At 31.7% G+C, this 16,488-nt stretch overlaps 1 protein-coding gene across 1 annotated transcript; it reads right to left on the reverse strand.

Annotated features, from left to right (window-relative positions):
• Positions 1-425: 425 nt before the first annotated feature.
• On the reverse strand, positions 426-15,153 carry LOC140437465 (sulfhydryl oxidase 1-like). The gene is made up of 2 exons (XM_072527010.1): positions 14,501-15,153; positions 426-10,884 (listed from the first exon to the last, which is right to left on the reverse strand). Exons 1-2 carry the CDS (start codon positions 14,838-14,840, stop codon positions 9,296-9,298), a joined length of 1,929 nt encoding a protein of 642 aa, XP_072383111.1. The 5' UTR covers positions 14,841-15,153; the 3' UTR covers positions 426-9,295.
• Positions 15,154-16,488: the final 1,335 nt, after the last annotated feature.

A 16,488-nucleotide genomic window follows, 5' to 3' on the forward strand; every position in this document is an offset into this window, starting at 1 on the left:
CCTTGAAGCAGAACATTATCGGATTGCAGGACGTATTATACTCATTAACATTTCATAATACGCATGGGGGTAAGTGGAGTAGTTTCCAATTGCTTTCTGCACCGCAGTTTTATAACCGATTAAATCGATATTTTATCAATCCTGTAATGAATTATTTTTCGTCAGGCTTGAGTCACTAATAATATAGCAGATGCCATATCCTCAGTACATACCTACTTAATTTAGAACTCTTTCACGCAGGCTGGATACGCCAAATCTTTAACCACACGCCTTATTTATATTTATTATATTTTAGTTCGCCATATTTCCATGTTTCTTAAAGATAATGCCTTTATTTAAATGTTTGTCTCTGAGACATCAACGGGTACTGATCCCTTAAAAATCATAAATGGCTAATGTAGGACTGATATAAATAAAACACCAAATAATCAACATCATAATATATTAAATTTTCTATACGCTGAATATACAACAACCATTCGTTTTAATAGTAAATAAATTAAATATAAATTCAGTCACTTACATTCTTTATAAAAAATCACAAAATGAGGAATCATTAAAAATCATAACATTTCTGTATATTATACAATTCTTGATGGAATTGAGTCAAATTCGATACATTTAACTTTTCTTTAAAAATGATACCTTTTTCATGGAACTATGTATTTCATGTGTGATGCAGCATCAACTAATTATTTTGGCATTAATGGTAGTCCGCAGACTTCATTAGAAATTTTAAACCGTAACCATGCCGTTACTGTTTAAAATTTAAGATTTCCCGATTAAAAACGATTACAACTGTCGATAGAAATATAACAAATTTCATACATCTTAATTATTACTTTATTCTATATATGGGTGGAACTTCCTGAAGTCTCGTGGTGCACCACACATGGGATAACAACATGTGTTAATAATAGCTATTTGAAACTACAACGGGTTCGATCCCCAGCATCTCCACCAACAAGTTATCCTGTCAACTACATGAAGCCATCAAATGTTGATATTAAAACTTCATTTCATGTTTTATAAATAAAAACAATAAATATAATCAGTTAATATTCTGTTTTATTTGTCCCAGCCAAGCTCCATTTTCAGATTTGCATTTAAGATAAGACGAACTTTTACCTACGAAGACTAGAGCTAGTTGAAACCGAAACAATTGGTTCCAACGTTAGTTGGAGTTTAATTCTTACAATGTTGTTTCATTAACTTAATGAAGAAGATATTATTAATTTAGAGTTACTATCTGAAATCATAATTTGTGTCAATACTCATACAAATGTCATACTCATATAAATGCATCCTATCAATTCGGATTGAAAGATAGTTGTAATTAAGGCTGCCTTGCCCTACCTTAACTTAAAGACTGCTCTGAACAATAATAGGAAGAATTAACGACAGGAGGGAAGACGACGCATATCTTGGATCAAAAATTTTGGCAGTGGACCGCCAAAACATCAGTCGTAGTGTTCAGAGCAGTAAAAAAATATGTCTCATATTTCTTTATTATAAAAAATAATTACTTGTGGTGTACTATTTTAAATGCATACCAAAACCTTGTTGACTGTTGACTTTTTAAAACACCCCAGAGTTCCGTTCATTAGGTCACAAATAAGGTAGGTATTACGTCTAAAGAAAAGTTAAAAATTCGAATATTCTAGTAAACTGTTTTCGAAACGTCTATTTATAATATATTATTTAATAACATTTCGAACAGATTAAAAAACAAATTATTCAAATTTCAAGAAGAATATAATTAAAAAGATCAAGATTTGAATATAATATGACATAGCACTATAAAAAATAAATGAAAAAAGGAGATCTTGTAGTTGATAGGATAAATCTCAATTCAACTTTGTACATTTCATTTACAAACATGTTTTATGAAGCAATTTTACTTAATGGACCTCAAAGTACACGGACTTACCACAAGTATTCGGCAGTTCAAAAGTTTTTGTCAAAATAATAATATTTTTCGTTTTATTCTAAAATTCTTTCTTTAGAATCGTCATAGATTGAAATATTTAAAACTTTTATTTTTCTGTACACGATATATAAGAAATTTCAAAAATTGAAAATAATTAATTATTTGTTCCACATCACAAAACCAGAATCAATTACCATTACATAATATTAATGTTATTACTGTATAACTAATATTAAAACTAAGTAACCAATTTAAAAGGACAATTTAAATGCAAGAAAATTATATTTCTATCTTAAAAATTATTCACTGGATAAGAAGGTAGTAATTGAGGTTGTCACACAGGTTCCCTGTACAGATGTTGCAAAATACACAATCACACAAGATAACCAGCAATTTTTATTTGAAGAAACTCTATTGCTTAATAGCATTAAACTACAATATATGGATATTAATAGAGACTATCAAAATATGGAAACACTAAACCATCTTTAATAATAGAAAAGAAGAGACTCCGCATGAATTATCAGTTAAAAAATTGTATTAACGTTAGGTATGTATAATATTCTAAAAGATTTGCATGCCATGGGAATACACAACTTGCGAAAAGGTATGATTGACCGAAGTAGATGAAAGCAAGTTGTACAGGCAGCTAAGACCTACGAAAGCTGTGAAGAGTGGATGAGATTGTAGACTCAGATTTGACTATGCCTTACCGCGCAAAGCCTGTTGTAACACATTAACCGCCAAATTAAAATATTTTTTTACTTCAACCTCCAAATCGAGAATCTCAATAGTTATGGAATTATATTTAACTCACATAACACCTTGTCCAAACCGGGTGTGAGTTAAATACAACTCACGTGGAGTTTAATGTGTTAAATTAAAATTGATAGAATCCCCAAATTGTTCATGCGGAGAAATGGGGAATCTCATATATTGTGTAGTAAAAATATAGCCACAGATGTAAGGATGCTAGACAATGTGTTGAAAAAATATAAAAATTTAAAGAAACCTTATAATCTACTACAAAATGAAAGAAGAATAAAAGATGGAAAACACAAAAATAAACAGAATTAAAAAAGCAAAAAGTTGCAATATACTATAATAATTGAATGAGGTAGAAATGCCAAAGTGTTTAAACAAATTATGGTTTAGTCATAACTCAGGTATTCCATTTTCAAAATAATCTACTCAAAATGACGAAACTGGAAACATTACACTATAGGCACAAATAATTTAAAGGAATACTGAAAAATGTGACAAAACCAGTTACACAATGTGGAAATCATTTATTTAAGGAATAATATTGTTTGTGTGCTTATTTTAAAGAGGTATAAAAAACCCTGGGAACCCTAAACTTTTAAATTCAAATGCGCTTTTTACACATTAATTTAAATGTACAGGGTGATTCACGTAAGTCTAGCATAGTCCATCATCTTTATTTTTAATGAAACACTATGGATATTATTAGTTGAAATTTTGAATAATTTTCGTCAAGACATTAAATATATAACATTTTGAATTCAATAATTTGTCACTCGTTGAATAATGGTATTTTTTTAAATTAGCTAAATACAGACATCAAATTTCAAAATTAATTACCAATATATTGGGTTTTGTTAACATTTTTTTTTTTCATGAGCACCTAAAAACTGTCTAAATATGCCAATAATTAAACTAAATACGTAAATAATGTGGATTGTTATCTGTCAATTGTGTATTTGTTGACATTTTACATTAAAATAGTAAATAGTAATACCTAATACTAATTTCTTACAGAAGTAATAATAAAATGTTTAACTGAGACTCACCGAATTGAGATATTAATGAGATCGGTGACGCGGATAATTGAAGTCAAGTTCAAATGGCAAACCAATTTCATCTAATCAAACTAATCAGAGGTATCCTCAGTTTCCTAATATTTCGTAAGGTGCTGTGTCTAAAATTCAATGCACAATTAAGAGAATTTGGACATGCAAAACCATTAAAAAGAAAGTTTAAAAGAAAAAGAAAAATTTGGCTTCAAGTCAAATTGTTCGACAAAATAATTTGAATCATAAAACATTCCTAAGGCGTCGCCATGAAGAAAAACTTAATCCATACAGATTTGACTTTTGAGCAGAAGAAGACAATCCAGATCGTAGAATAGATTTCTTCGAAAGAATTATGAATAAACTGAACAATTCAATATGAATCAACATTCACATTGATCGAGAAGGTAAACCGACAAAACTGGAGATATTGGTCAGCAGAGAGTCCTCATGGGATGCGTAAGACATACTCAGTATCCTCATAAGGTGAACGTTTGGGCAGGTATCATAGGTGATATAGAATATTGACAGAATGTTATAAGAAATATTGAAAAATAAATGAAGCAGGTCTTATTTATGTGGAACCGCAATAGATCTCAACTTTCCTAATGAAAATATCTGGTCCCAGCAGGACGGGGCAATACTCCACTATGCTTTAATTGTAAGAACTTACTTTAACAAAATCTTCCCCAATGGTTTGGACGAAGAGGTACTAATGAGTGGCCAGCTTGATCGCCACATCTTACGCTCTTGGATTTGTTCTGTGCAGATATCTTAAGAACGAAGTAAATACAACACAGTCAAGTAGCATTGCAGAACTCAAAGAAAGGATAACTACATAAATACGGATTATTTCACCTTAAACTTTAAACAAAGTTCGGGACGAATTTTATAGGAGACTGTGTTATTGCCGACAACAAAGTGGAGCATTTTGAGCACTTATTATAATGTCTTGAAGAAAATTATAAATAATTTCAAAATTTCACCTTGTGTTATTCATAATTATACTTAGACAAATATGCAAAGTGCATATATTGCATATTTTATGCAAATATCTGGAGATTTTGCATATTTATACAAAAGAAAATGACGTCATTGACGAATAAACGTCAATTTATTTCGAATTGCGGATTTTAAATAATATTTATCTAACCGTAGAGAATGGTATGATTACGTAACTGGAAATTCCAATGTTCATTTTATTTCAATATTTCAGTCTTCTACATTACCAATAGTACCTATAGATACTACCTAATATTCTTGGTATGGATGTAGCAAGTAACCGATTATAATCCAGTAATAAAAGGGTGTTTCAAAAGTATATTGCGTGGGATATGAATAGAATTGTCCTTTCGCACATCATTATGTTCCCAAAAGTGAAAGTGAAAACTTACAACATCGTCAGTCGAGCTTGTTTAATTTGTTAACTGTTTTGATTTTAAAATGCCGAAAATAACTAGTGTCGCTACTTGGATTAAACATTACAAAGAGCTATCTATGGATATGGAAAAATTTGTAGAGGTACTTACAAATGTGTCTAGAAAAGCTATCCCCAGAGGATGTAGACAACAATATGTTCCCGGGACGTCCAAAGAACTAAAGAGAACCTACGAAACCCTCTATTCCACTGACTCTTTTAGCCAAGAAACGGATGACTGCGGAGCAGTACTACTCCAAGAGACAGAAGTCAAGTCAGACAGGAAAAGTGGATTGAGACCCTGGAAAAAATAGACATAACACATAGTAGTAAAATATCATGGAACCTTGTAACAAAACTTAGCGGTGATCCGAAGAGCATAAACCATCTAGCAAGGTTACAGCAAACCGTCGCTGCTCAACTCCTTATGACTAGAAGAACTACGAACCGATATAACGACCCAAACACTAGAAGAAGATTGGATTCGGAGACAAACCATCTAGGAACTCCTTTTACACTAAAAGAATCCACGACGGTATGAACAGGTTAAAAAACGGGAAAGCTGCAGGTGTGGATGATATATGCAGTGAACAAATAAAGCATCTAGGCCAAGGAGCAAAAAAATGGATCTTGCAACTTTATAACACGTGCTGCAAAGACTGCGAAATTCCAAAATCATGGAGGAAATCTACAGTAATAGCCTTGTTAAAACCAGGAAAGGATCCAGAAAATCCCAGTAGCTACAGACCTATTTCGCTGTTGCGTAAATTTTTCAAACTATACGAGCTCATGCTCGCCAGAATAGAAAAAAATGTCGACAAGCACCGAAACCAAGCACTTCCTCTATGCTGACGATCTTGCAATATGTGCTCAAAGAAATAGTTTTGAAGAAGTGGAGGAGAAACTCGAAACTGCCTTAAAAACAATGACAGCGTACTACCTGCAGAATTCCCTAAGACCCAATCCCTCTAAAGCCCAAGTCTGCGCTTTCCACCTTCGCGCAAAGAAAGACAAGCGAAAACTCCAAATTGCGAGGAATGGTAATACATTAGAACACACAAACCAACCTATATATCTTGGAGTAACTCTGGAACGGTCCCTCACCTACAGACAACATTGCATAAAAACGAGAGGGAAAGTAACAACTAGGAACAGCAAACGCAGAAAGCTAACGGGAAGTAAATGGGGTGCACGTCCTGGATCTACCCACACCAAACAAGTTATTACTGCGCTAAATGAGACATGCAGGATAGTAACGGGGTGCATGAAACCAACGCCACTCTCAAATCTATATAAAAGCAGCGGGTTTTACAGAACCCGCAACACGCAGAGGCGTTGCAGAGCACATAGAGAAAATTAAACAGATCGCGGACGAGCGGCATGCCCTATACAAAGCTCGAACACCACGAAAGCGAATAAAATCCAGGAAAAGCTTCCTTGGAACAGTGCAGGATGAACCGCCTGAGTATTTTCCTCTTCCTCAGGTTCAATGGACCGGCCTAGACCGGACTAGACTTTAAAACGAGAAAAACTATGAATAGGATAAAAACGGGGGTCGCTCCAGTAAAATCAAACATGGCAAAATGGGTAAAATAGACCAAGATGATGTGAACTGTGACTATGGAGAAATACAGAATATGGAACATCTTCTTACATACAGAAACTGTCCTCATCGATGTACCCTCGAAGATTTGTGGCTCGCCAACAAAGATAGAACCGACGTAGCCCGATACTGTGCCGAAATTTTATGAATGGCATGTCCGGACACGATAAAGTAAAGTAAGTATGGATATGGGCAGTTTATTGCTCAGTTTGTGGCAAAATTGTAAGTACTAAATATTTAATACTTTTATATATTTTATGTTATTTAAAATATTTTAATGATTGCATAAATTAACGTTAATAGAACGGGAATAATATAATTAAATTTTAATATAATACCAATACCTATTTATGTATATTTTATCATAAAATAAATATTTTAACTATTGCTGAAATATCAGTGACTGCCATACAATAATCGTGCAGTTATGTGAATGGAATTTCTTCTATTCATGTATTTAGTTTAAGATAATAAAAAAATCGGTTCTAACTGTAGTTAGTTATATTAACAAAATTTTTTACCGGTTGCATGCTAAAAGAAATTTCAGATAGATTAACATGTCAGAACTGCGTCACATTTAGCCAAAAAAAAAACAAACGGTTTTTAAGTCCTTCCTGTCAAGTTCTAAAGAAAGAAACGAACAAGATACTTTTAATGAAGATTTGTGCCATGCATTAGTCTCTTCAAATATACCGCTTTCAAAATTATCCAATGAAAACTTTACTTCTTTTTTAAAAAATATTGTAAATTGAATATTCCAAGTGAAAGGACTCTAAATAGAAACCATGTAAACTCGTTAGTAATAGATAATATAAAAACTAATATTAGTGACAATTACTTCTACGTGTGTTGACGAAATCATTGATTCATCAGAAAGATATATCGCTCATTTAATGATTTGTATTTTAAGCCATCAGATCTTACCAATATCCTATTTAATTTCATGCAAGCAATTAGAAAAAAACAACTCTGCAACAATATCACGTTTTGTACAAGAAGAAATATCAAATTTTTTTCTTCCTGCAGATGTTCCTAGCCATAAATTATTACTTTTTTATCGGATGATGCACCATATATGGTCAATACAGGACAAAATTTAAAAATATTTTATACTAACTTAATACACGTTACTTGTTTAGCACATGAAATGAACAGAGTTGCAGAAGAAATTAGAAAAAGATTTCCTTTTGTAAACTCTGAAATCAATCAATCAATCAATAAGAATTCAACTTAATAAATAAATGCTTATAAATATTCCACTAACACCAGAATTCGTTCTAACATGATGAGCAACATGATTGGAAGCCACTTGTCTCTATTCAGACGATTTCGTAGATTAAAAAAAAGTTCCCATCTTCAGCAGAAACTTTCATTCATAAATCAAGTTTTAGTTTGGTTCAAAAAACTATTACTGGAAAAGATATTTTTAAAAAATTTGAAACAATAAAAAAAACAATGATTTTCAGAAACTTACTGAGGTAGCTAACGTTCTTATTGGAAATTTTTGCCAAGAAATAGATTTAGAACCAAATATTTTTGTGAATTTAAAATATGCTCCCATTACATACGTTTATGAGGAAAGAAGTTTCTCAATTTACAAATTGAGTACACAGATAGAAGCATGAAGTTTTTATTGGAAAATTTTGAAAAACATTTGGTCATTTATTGCTTCCATAATTCTAAGGAATAGTATTTTACTTTTTTTACTTTCATTACAATTAATTAGTACATTACAATTACCTACATAGTTTTTAAATTTATTTATATTTGTGTTCTAATTATTAAAATGAACATGTGTCCATTGAGAATATGCATATTTTCTAAAAAAATGCATATTTTTGGGTAAATTAGTTTTATTTATTTACTTTTTTTGCATGTCATTTTTATTTTTATTTTATTTATTTTTAATTTTTTTTGCAGATTTGCCCCTTAAGTCTATTCACAATAGACCCTACGTAATATAGTTCCTTGAGATCAGGTTGTTAAGGAACTTTAGAAACATAGAAATATACAGGGTCTTTCATTAAAAATAATTCAAATATGGACTATACTAGACTTGCGTAAATCACTCTGTACATTTAAATGTATGTTTAAAAAGCGCACATTTGAATTCCAAAATTGAAGGGTCCCAGGGTTTTTTATATTTTCTAAAATAAAGACACAAACGAAATATTTATTTTGAAAATCTGATATTTCTTTCTTACTAAATTAAAACAAAACCATCAGATCTGCCGTTGGAAATGTATTCACGATAATTGACAACATTTACAACAATGGTTATACTCAAAGAATAAGTAGAAAAAGAGAAGAAAATAATAAGATAAAGAACAAGAACAAAAATGAGTAGGAGATAGAAAGTGAAGTTAGATTTTAGTTATGATAGTTTCAAAATTTTCTACCCAAATCTCACATTAATAAACAATACCTTTAATCCGTGTGGTTTGTCTTGCTAACGTATATCTTTAATCGGGATCTAGTTTAAATGACTTTGTTTTGAATTAATTAACTAAAAATGATAACAAATTCCGTAAAAATCATACTTTTCCATGTATATCATGCAAATACACTTTTTTCTTATAACCTCTTTTCGAAAATAGATATATTAGTACTAAGATTAACATAAAACAGGCTAAATAAAGTATAAAACAAAATGCTGTGTCTACGGTTTTAAAAAATCGTGGTTCAGATTTGTAATCTGGAGAACCATCAAGTCCTAGATGCAATATTCTCGTATCTGCACCAATATATCGCACATTAATACTAGTGTAAACGTGTTTGAGATAGTAAAATACTTCTGGAATGTTCCAAGTATTTTCTTTAGTGTAACACCTCGGGCAATTTACTTTGGAGGGAAATTGATATTTGGGATATTCGGGATCTTCTGTTTCGTCTCCCGATAATCTTTTGTTTACTTCATTATGGGCGCTCCACAACCACAAAACAGAGTCATCCCATGACGATACATTAAATAGAGCCCTTCTTCTGGCCAAATCTTGGAAATGTTGACTGCAATCATAACAACCAAAAAAGGATTTGATATAGCCGTGCATCGCTTCGAGAACAATTCTAGGATTTGAACCAATAGCTTCGTCAGCGGCGTTGACAGTCAGATAATGGAATAACTTCCACAAGCCACAAGTATAACCTCGATAATTATCTGCGCTACCTTTACAACCTAACCACTGTTGTGGCGAAGAAAACACTAATTGATTTTCCATTTCCGCGTGCTTAAGAAAATTTGCAATATCAGATCCTTTAACTGCAGTTTTGTACCACACAAACTCTTTTAAGTCGTGAAGGAATAGTTTTCCATTTCTTCCAAACGGAAAATACTTGTAGAGGACATTTATATAGTTTTTAAGTGCTTGGAGTCTCTCGTCAGTAATTTCCTTAACTAGTCCCACCTCATGTTTAAGGGAATACCTAAGAGTCGATTCTAAATCCATTTGGAAGACTACATCGCCCATCTTCTTTATTTTATCTTTCAACCTGGCTCTCTCCCTTTCTTCTAAGAAATTAGCTACATTATTTACCTGTTTATCCTCTCTATGATTAATTAGTTCTTCATTACTATTAGCTGTTTTATGTGGATCTATATATTTTTGAATAGCGTTTTTAATCGATTCAGCGTTGGCTTTAGCATCTAAAAGTTTGTGAGTTTCATCTTTGTTTATAACTACTAATGCTGGAAAACTTGTAACGCCAAATTTAGTTACTAAATCTGTTTCATTTTTTAGAATATATCTAACATTAACGTTTTTAACTTTATGTAAATCCATCATAACTTCTTGACCTACATAATCGGAGACATTTTGTTGTACAACAAGAAACGCGAGATCATTGTCCAATGTAAACAAATCTTTGAGACTACCTGTAAAAGGTTGAAGTGTAGGGAACATTTTACCCCTATCGGCAATTTGTTCATTCATTATAGTATTTAAAAGAATACGTTTGTGTGCTGCTGCATCTCCTCCTGCTTTAAGGTTCAGTCCTAGATTTGTGGGACCCTCTTCGTACATCTCATGGAAATATTTAAGAGTTGGATAGCCCATTATTTCAAATTCTCTGCATATTGCGGTGTTGGTTTCATCTGAACAGTCTATGGCACCTACTCCTACTAAACCTAAAACATGCGTGAGATAAAACGCTTACAATAATATAATTTAAACAAATTCAAATACTTAACAACAATTCTATTATATTGAAATAATGAAACTATTGTATAAATTCAAAATTGTAGGTGTTAAGTTCTTTAATAAATCATCCCAAATTTTGGCATATGCAGATGATGTTGATCGAGTTGCCCGCACAACACGCAAGCTAGAAGAAATGTATACCACCTTGTCAAACGCCTCAAAAAATATGGGCCTGCAAGTAAATCAGCAGAAAACTAAGATAATGGCATCAACACCCAACAATAGAGCCAGAAACATCGGCCACCAATTCACGGTTGATAACTCTACCTTTGAGAGGGTGGAAAAATTCACATACTTAGGCTCCCTGATCACCAAGGAGAACGTCATGACGGAAGAAATCAAGCAAAGAATAATCCTAGCAAACAAATGCTATGTTGGACTGAGTAGACATATAAGAAGCAGAAACTTAAGCAAAAAAACAAAAATAACCATATACAAAACCCTTATACAACCAGTGTTGACATATTTGTCGGAGACATGGACCATTTCCAAGGCAGATGAAAACCTCCTGCTTATATTTGAATGAAGGATCCTTAGAAGAATATTCGGTGGCATCTGTGAAAATGGTGTTTGGAGAAAGAGGTACAACTACGAGATATATCACAGATATAAACATATATTTGGTGGTAAAGACGTAGTATCGCTTATAAAAATAGGAAGACTAAGATTGGCAAGATCACAACAGAGCAACCCTCCTAGAAGAATCCTTATGTCACAACCTGTGGGAAGTAGAAGTAGGGGGCCAAAACTAGATGGAGCGATGGTGTAGATGAGGATGGCAGAAAAATGGGCGCAGCAAACTGGCAACAGTTGGCAATGGATAGAACTCACTGCCGTAATATACTTGGGAAGGTCGAGGCTCATTTATAGGGCTGTAGCACCAATGATGATGATGAGGTGTTAAGTTCTTACAAACGATAGTGACGTTACAGCGCTATTCTGGATATTTCAACAGCGTGCAAAAATTTTCATAAGGGGTTGATGTAAAAACCAAAGAGAAGAATATTCACATATCCTTATAGTTCAGTAGTTCGAAGTACTACTTTTCAAATATAGCTTTAGACTTGACGAATTTGCCATCTGGGTAGAAAACCGTGAGAGAAAGTGCGAACTCATTCTAAAGAAAATGGGGTGCATAATGCGCTATGTCTCCTCTCCTTGTTGGTACAAGTTTGGAATGCACCACAAAAATATTGACAGTATCATTTTAAAGTCATATACTACAAAATTTATAATATATGTCTGAATTGTCAATATAAATGAGGCAGATAAAATTAAATTATTAGAAGAACTTTTTTGTATTACCAAGTAACAAAACAAAATAATTTGCTTAATTTATAAGTGATGGTAAAGTGACTGTAAGTAACTGTCAATAAACAGTACTAAGTACCTACAAGTTCAACCAGAAAAAAAGACCAGATTTGTGGAAAACAACTTGTAGCTTTTGCATCACGATAATGCACCAGCTCACACTTCATTTCTTGTTTGTAAATTTTTGGCCAAAAACAATACTGTAATGATGCCCCAGCATCCATATTCGCCAGACATGGCTTTGTGTGCTTTTTCCTGATTCCAAAAATAAAGAAAACTTTAAAGGGCCATCGTTTCACAAGCATAGATGACATTAAAAGCACATCGCTAATAGAACTAAAGGCTATCCCAATAAATCTGAATAAATAAATATTTTTTCAAAAAACGAAAATTCCAGGTATTTTTTGAATACACTTCATACATCTTAAACTACCCCTTTTGACCTATTCTTAAAGCAAAAAACTAAATTAAAGAACTGTGGTAAAACTTATATAATGAATCAACAACTGGATACTAAGTCCACAGTCATTGGCTTAGATTTGTCAATAATGTATTTAATGAATATAGTACTGGTATAACTCTCAGTATTTATCATGTAGAACTCTTTCAAATTTGTAATTATGTATTCATTTTATGAAAGATTAGCCACCAAGAGAAGATGTTAGTCAAACCTCAAGAAAATATAGAAAAGCAGTGCATGGATAACATTTTTAGAACATTACAATGTATCAAAAGGAGAAATGAAGTAAATTTGGTGTAGTAAATTATTTTTTTCAATCTCAATTTTGAAAATATTTGTTTATCTTGTGGGGAATATCGACGCTAGCAGTCGATGCTATTCTATAAATATGCTTAGCTGCATTTCTTATCATTATATGTACATTTTTTTGTTTTGGTTATACACAATAAAGATTAATTTATTTACTGCTTTTATTAATTACTTATTATTATTATTTATTAGAAAAAGGATTAATTAATATCCATTTCGTAATTCCTAATCACCAAGTTGATTTATGAATCAATTCTATGTTCAAATGTATGTTTTCTAAGAAAAAAACGGAAAAAGTTGGGTTAGGGTAAGTGTCAGCAGCAAGAGTGCATTCAAAAATATGTCTTCAATATATCTTCCATATTGACTACTCTCAGCTGTACATTTATACCACTGTCTACTTAAAAATTTTTAACTAGTGCTATCTGTATATCCGAAAATATATACAGATTTTTTCTCTTACCCAATATTTCTAAAACACTGTACATAATTGGTTTATTTATGTGTGATTTGCACACTATTTAGCCAAAATCTAATTCACACTTTTCTTCTGGAAAACTATTACATCTGTAAGTGACATCTGTACTGACATCCTTCAATATATGTTATTTCACAGCCTCCTCTAATTACTATTGTTATGGCTCTATAGTCTATACTATAATATATGGTTACACAAAATATTATTAGAAGGTGCACAGAGAGGTTAAATAAACTATACAACCTTACACAATCTACAAGATTAACACATATGGGAAAACCAGAATAATATCAAATTTTTAATTATTGTTTGTTTTGAAATAGTTTATAAATCAGATTTATCAAATTAGTGCTGTTTACATAAAAAATGTTCCAAATTGTGAACACTAGACAATCATTTTGAACAAATTCTATGTATAATTTTATGGTCTTGACTAGTAATAAAGCTTTAGTGCATATTTTGTCTTTCTATTATTTTTGCCAGCCCCATTCACAATAAATCTTGGTTTCTATTACTTGTCTAGTCAACTAAAATACACCATATAAAATTTTTTCATCTAATAATACAGAAAAAAACGTAACAGCACTGTTACTGTATTATTTTGATTCAAGTTCCAATTCCATACCGTTTTCTTTCTATACATTTAGTATTTGGATTTTGATTCACCTTCATATTACTTGTAATTTTTTTCTTTGTTTTGAAATTAATTGTAAAGAGTTCTATAAAAAAAATTATTCTTGTCTAAGTAACCATACTATCTAATTTTATTATTTAAATAATATATTTTTTAATTATGTACTTATCTTTTATGTTTGCTGTTCCGAAAAACAAACTTGTAGCCATAGACTCTTTTAGATCAGTTCACAGATGATTTACATTGAAAAATTTGTGTGAGGAATAAACTTCCAAATACCAAGTACCTAACTAGGGTATTTACAGTCAGGTGATGCACTAGATAAATAAGAAAAAAATATTTTATATTTACCTTTCCAGTCCTTTATGTCTGTTGCAAACTCTTTCCAACTAGGTGCAAATCGTTGGCAAAACCCACACCAAGCATTGTAGAATTCAATTATCCATGCCCTTTTGTTACCATAAAGTTCACTTTTAAAATTATCTACTGTTAGAATTTCAACGTCGTCATTTAAATAATAAAGACCAATTTTTTCTGAATACTTCTTATAATCATTTGAACTCATGGAAAATATACCTACATTAGCTTTATCCTTCACAGTTCTCATGATGCCTGCATTGTTGGAAAATCCAAAAAGCGCACACAAAATTAAGAAGTTATAGATTAATGTAGACGAATATTTATGTGACATATTTTTCAGGAACTATCTTTTACGATGAAACTATCTGTTTATCACTTTATTGAAAACATAAACATATGTCTTGAAAAAGTGTATGTTTTCTAAGAAAAAAACGGAAAAAGTTGGGTTAGGGTTTGTTTGTTGATATCACTTGACAACTCTTGTCAAACCAGTCAAACAGTGAAGGAGGGATAAATTTCTTTTAGAATCAATGACTGGTTAGAATATTATTATTTACAACGTCTCATTATTTACAAATTAAATAAAATTCTAAAATTGTACATGATGTTATTATTACAATTTCTTTAATAATTTAAAAACTCATTTATAAACTAATTAAACTTTTTATTCGACTATTACTTTTTATAAATTTAATTATCCAATCATTATTTAGCACGTAAATCAGATTAATGTGGCGCAATCTACATTATCTTTTGAATACAATGCGAATAAATTAAACTGAACTTATACATCGTAAATGAAAAATTCCGTGCAATTATTAAAATTATACTTTGCACATGAACGTAGGTTTGGACGTAGGATCCAAAGAAAGGAAACATGAAAATTGGGAGAAATATACTTATAATACCTACATACAAAATTCTAGTAGCTGTAAAGATAATTTAAATAAAACATAAAATATTCACCTAGAAATCCTGTTTAGAGTGTGTTCAATATTATTTTTTAACTGTATTTTTAGATATATTCTTTTATTAAAAAGAAAAAAGTAGATACCTAATTATTGCAAAAATATTTTATTTTATTAATTAAAATACCTTTCTTCATCTACCTACTAGATGTATAAAAATATGGTACCAACACAATTGTGTGTGATAGTTTTTATTTTCATTAGGTTAGCAAATCTTCTTCTTATTCCTTCAACAGCCCTTGACTGTCCACTCCTTAACATAAGCCTCCTCTTGGCGTTTTCATTTAATTTTTCTTTTGCTGCTTGGTGCCATTGTCTTCCAGCCTTTTCTTTCACATCCACCAGCCATCTTTTTAAAGGTCGACCTACCCTTCTCTTATGTAGGTAGGTAATCTACAATGTACGATGCGTTAGTCCACCTGGTATCATCTTGTCCGGCAACATGTCCTACCCAAGACCACTTTAATAGCAGGACGTTTTATTACATCCTTTACTTTTGTTCTTCTAGGTATTTCTTCATTGCGGATGCGATCTTTTAAAGTTATTCCCAACATAAGTCATTCCACTGCGTGCTGTGTTACTTACCTACTCTCATTTTGCTGCCGGATTTTATGCTCAACGTAATTGTGGAAGAATGCACCACTGGAAGAATGCACTAATTGAAAACCTTTGCCTTGAGATTTATGGGAATAAATATTACATATTTTTCTTAAGAACAATTTCAAGTTTGCCAGCGGCAGCCCATATCATGCGGATTCTACGGTCTACTTCCATGTGTTGGTATTATCTGTCCTCTACTCAAGTTTATTAGGTGACCAAGTGAATATATTCTTCTACTCTTTCTATCACTTCCCCCCTAGAGTAACTGGTACTTCCTACAAAGTAAAAATCGTGATCTTTTTTGGATTAATTTTAAGCCAGAAACATTTCTGGATACTGAAAGGATTTCTTGTAGCTTGTTGAGTTCGCTAATAATTATGACAATATCAATTATGTCAATACTTAAACCTT

Source organism: Diabrotica undecimpunctata, chromosome 3 (assembly GCF_040954645.1).
Source record: "Diabrotica undecimpunctata isolate CICGRU chromosome 3, icDiaUnde3, whole genome shotgun sequence".
NCBI classification, from domain to species: domain Eukaryota; kingdom Metazoa; phylum Arthropoda; class Insecta; order Coleoptera; family Chrysomelidae; genus Diabrotica; species Diabrotica undecimpunctata.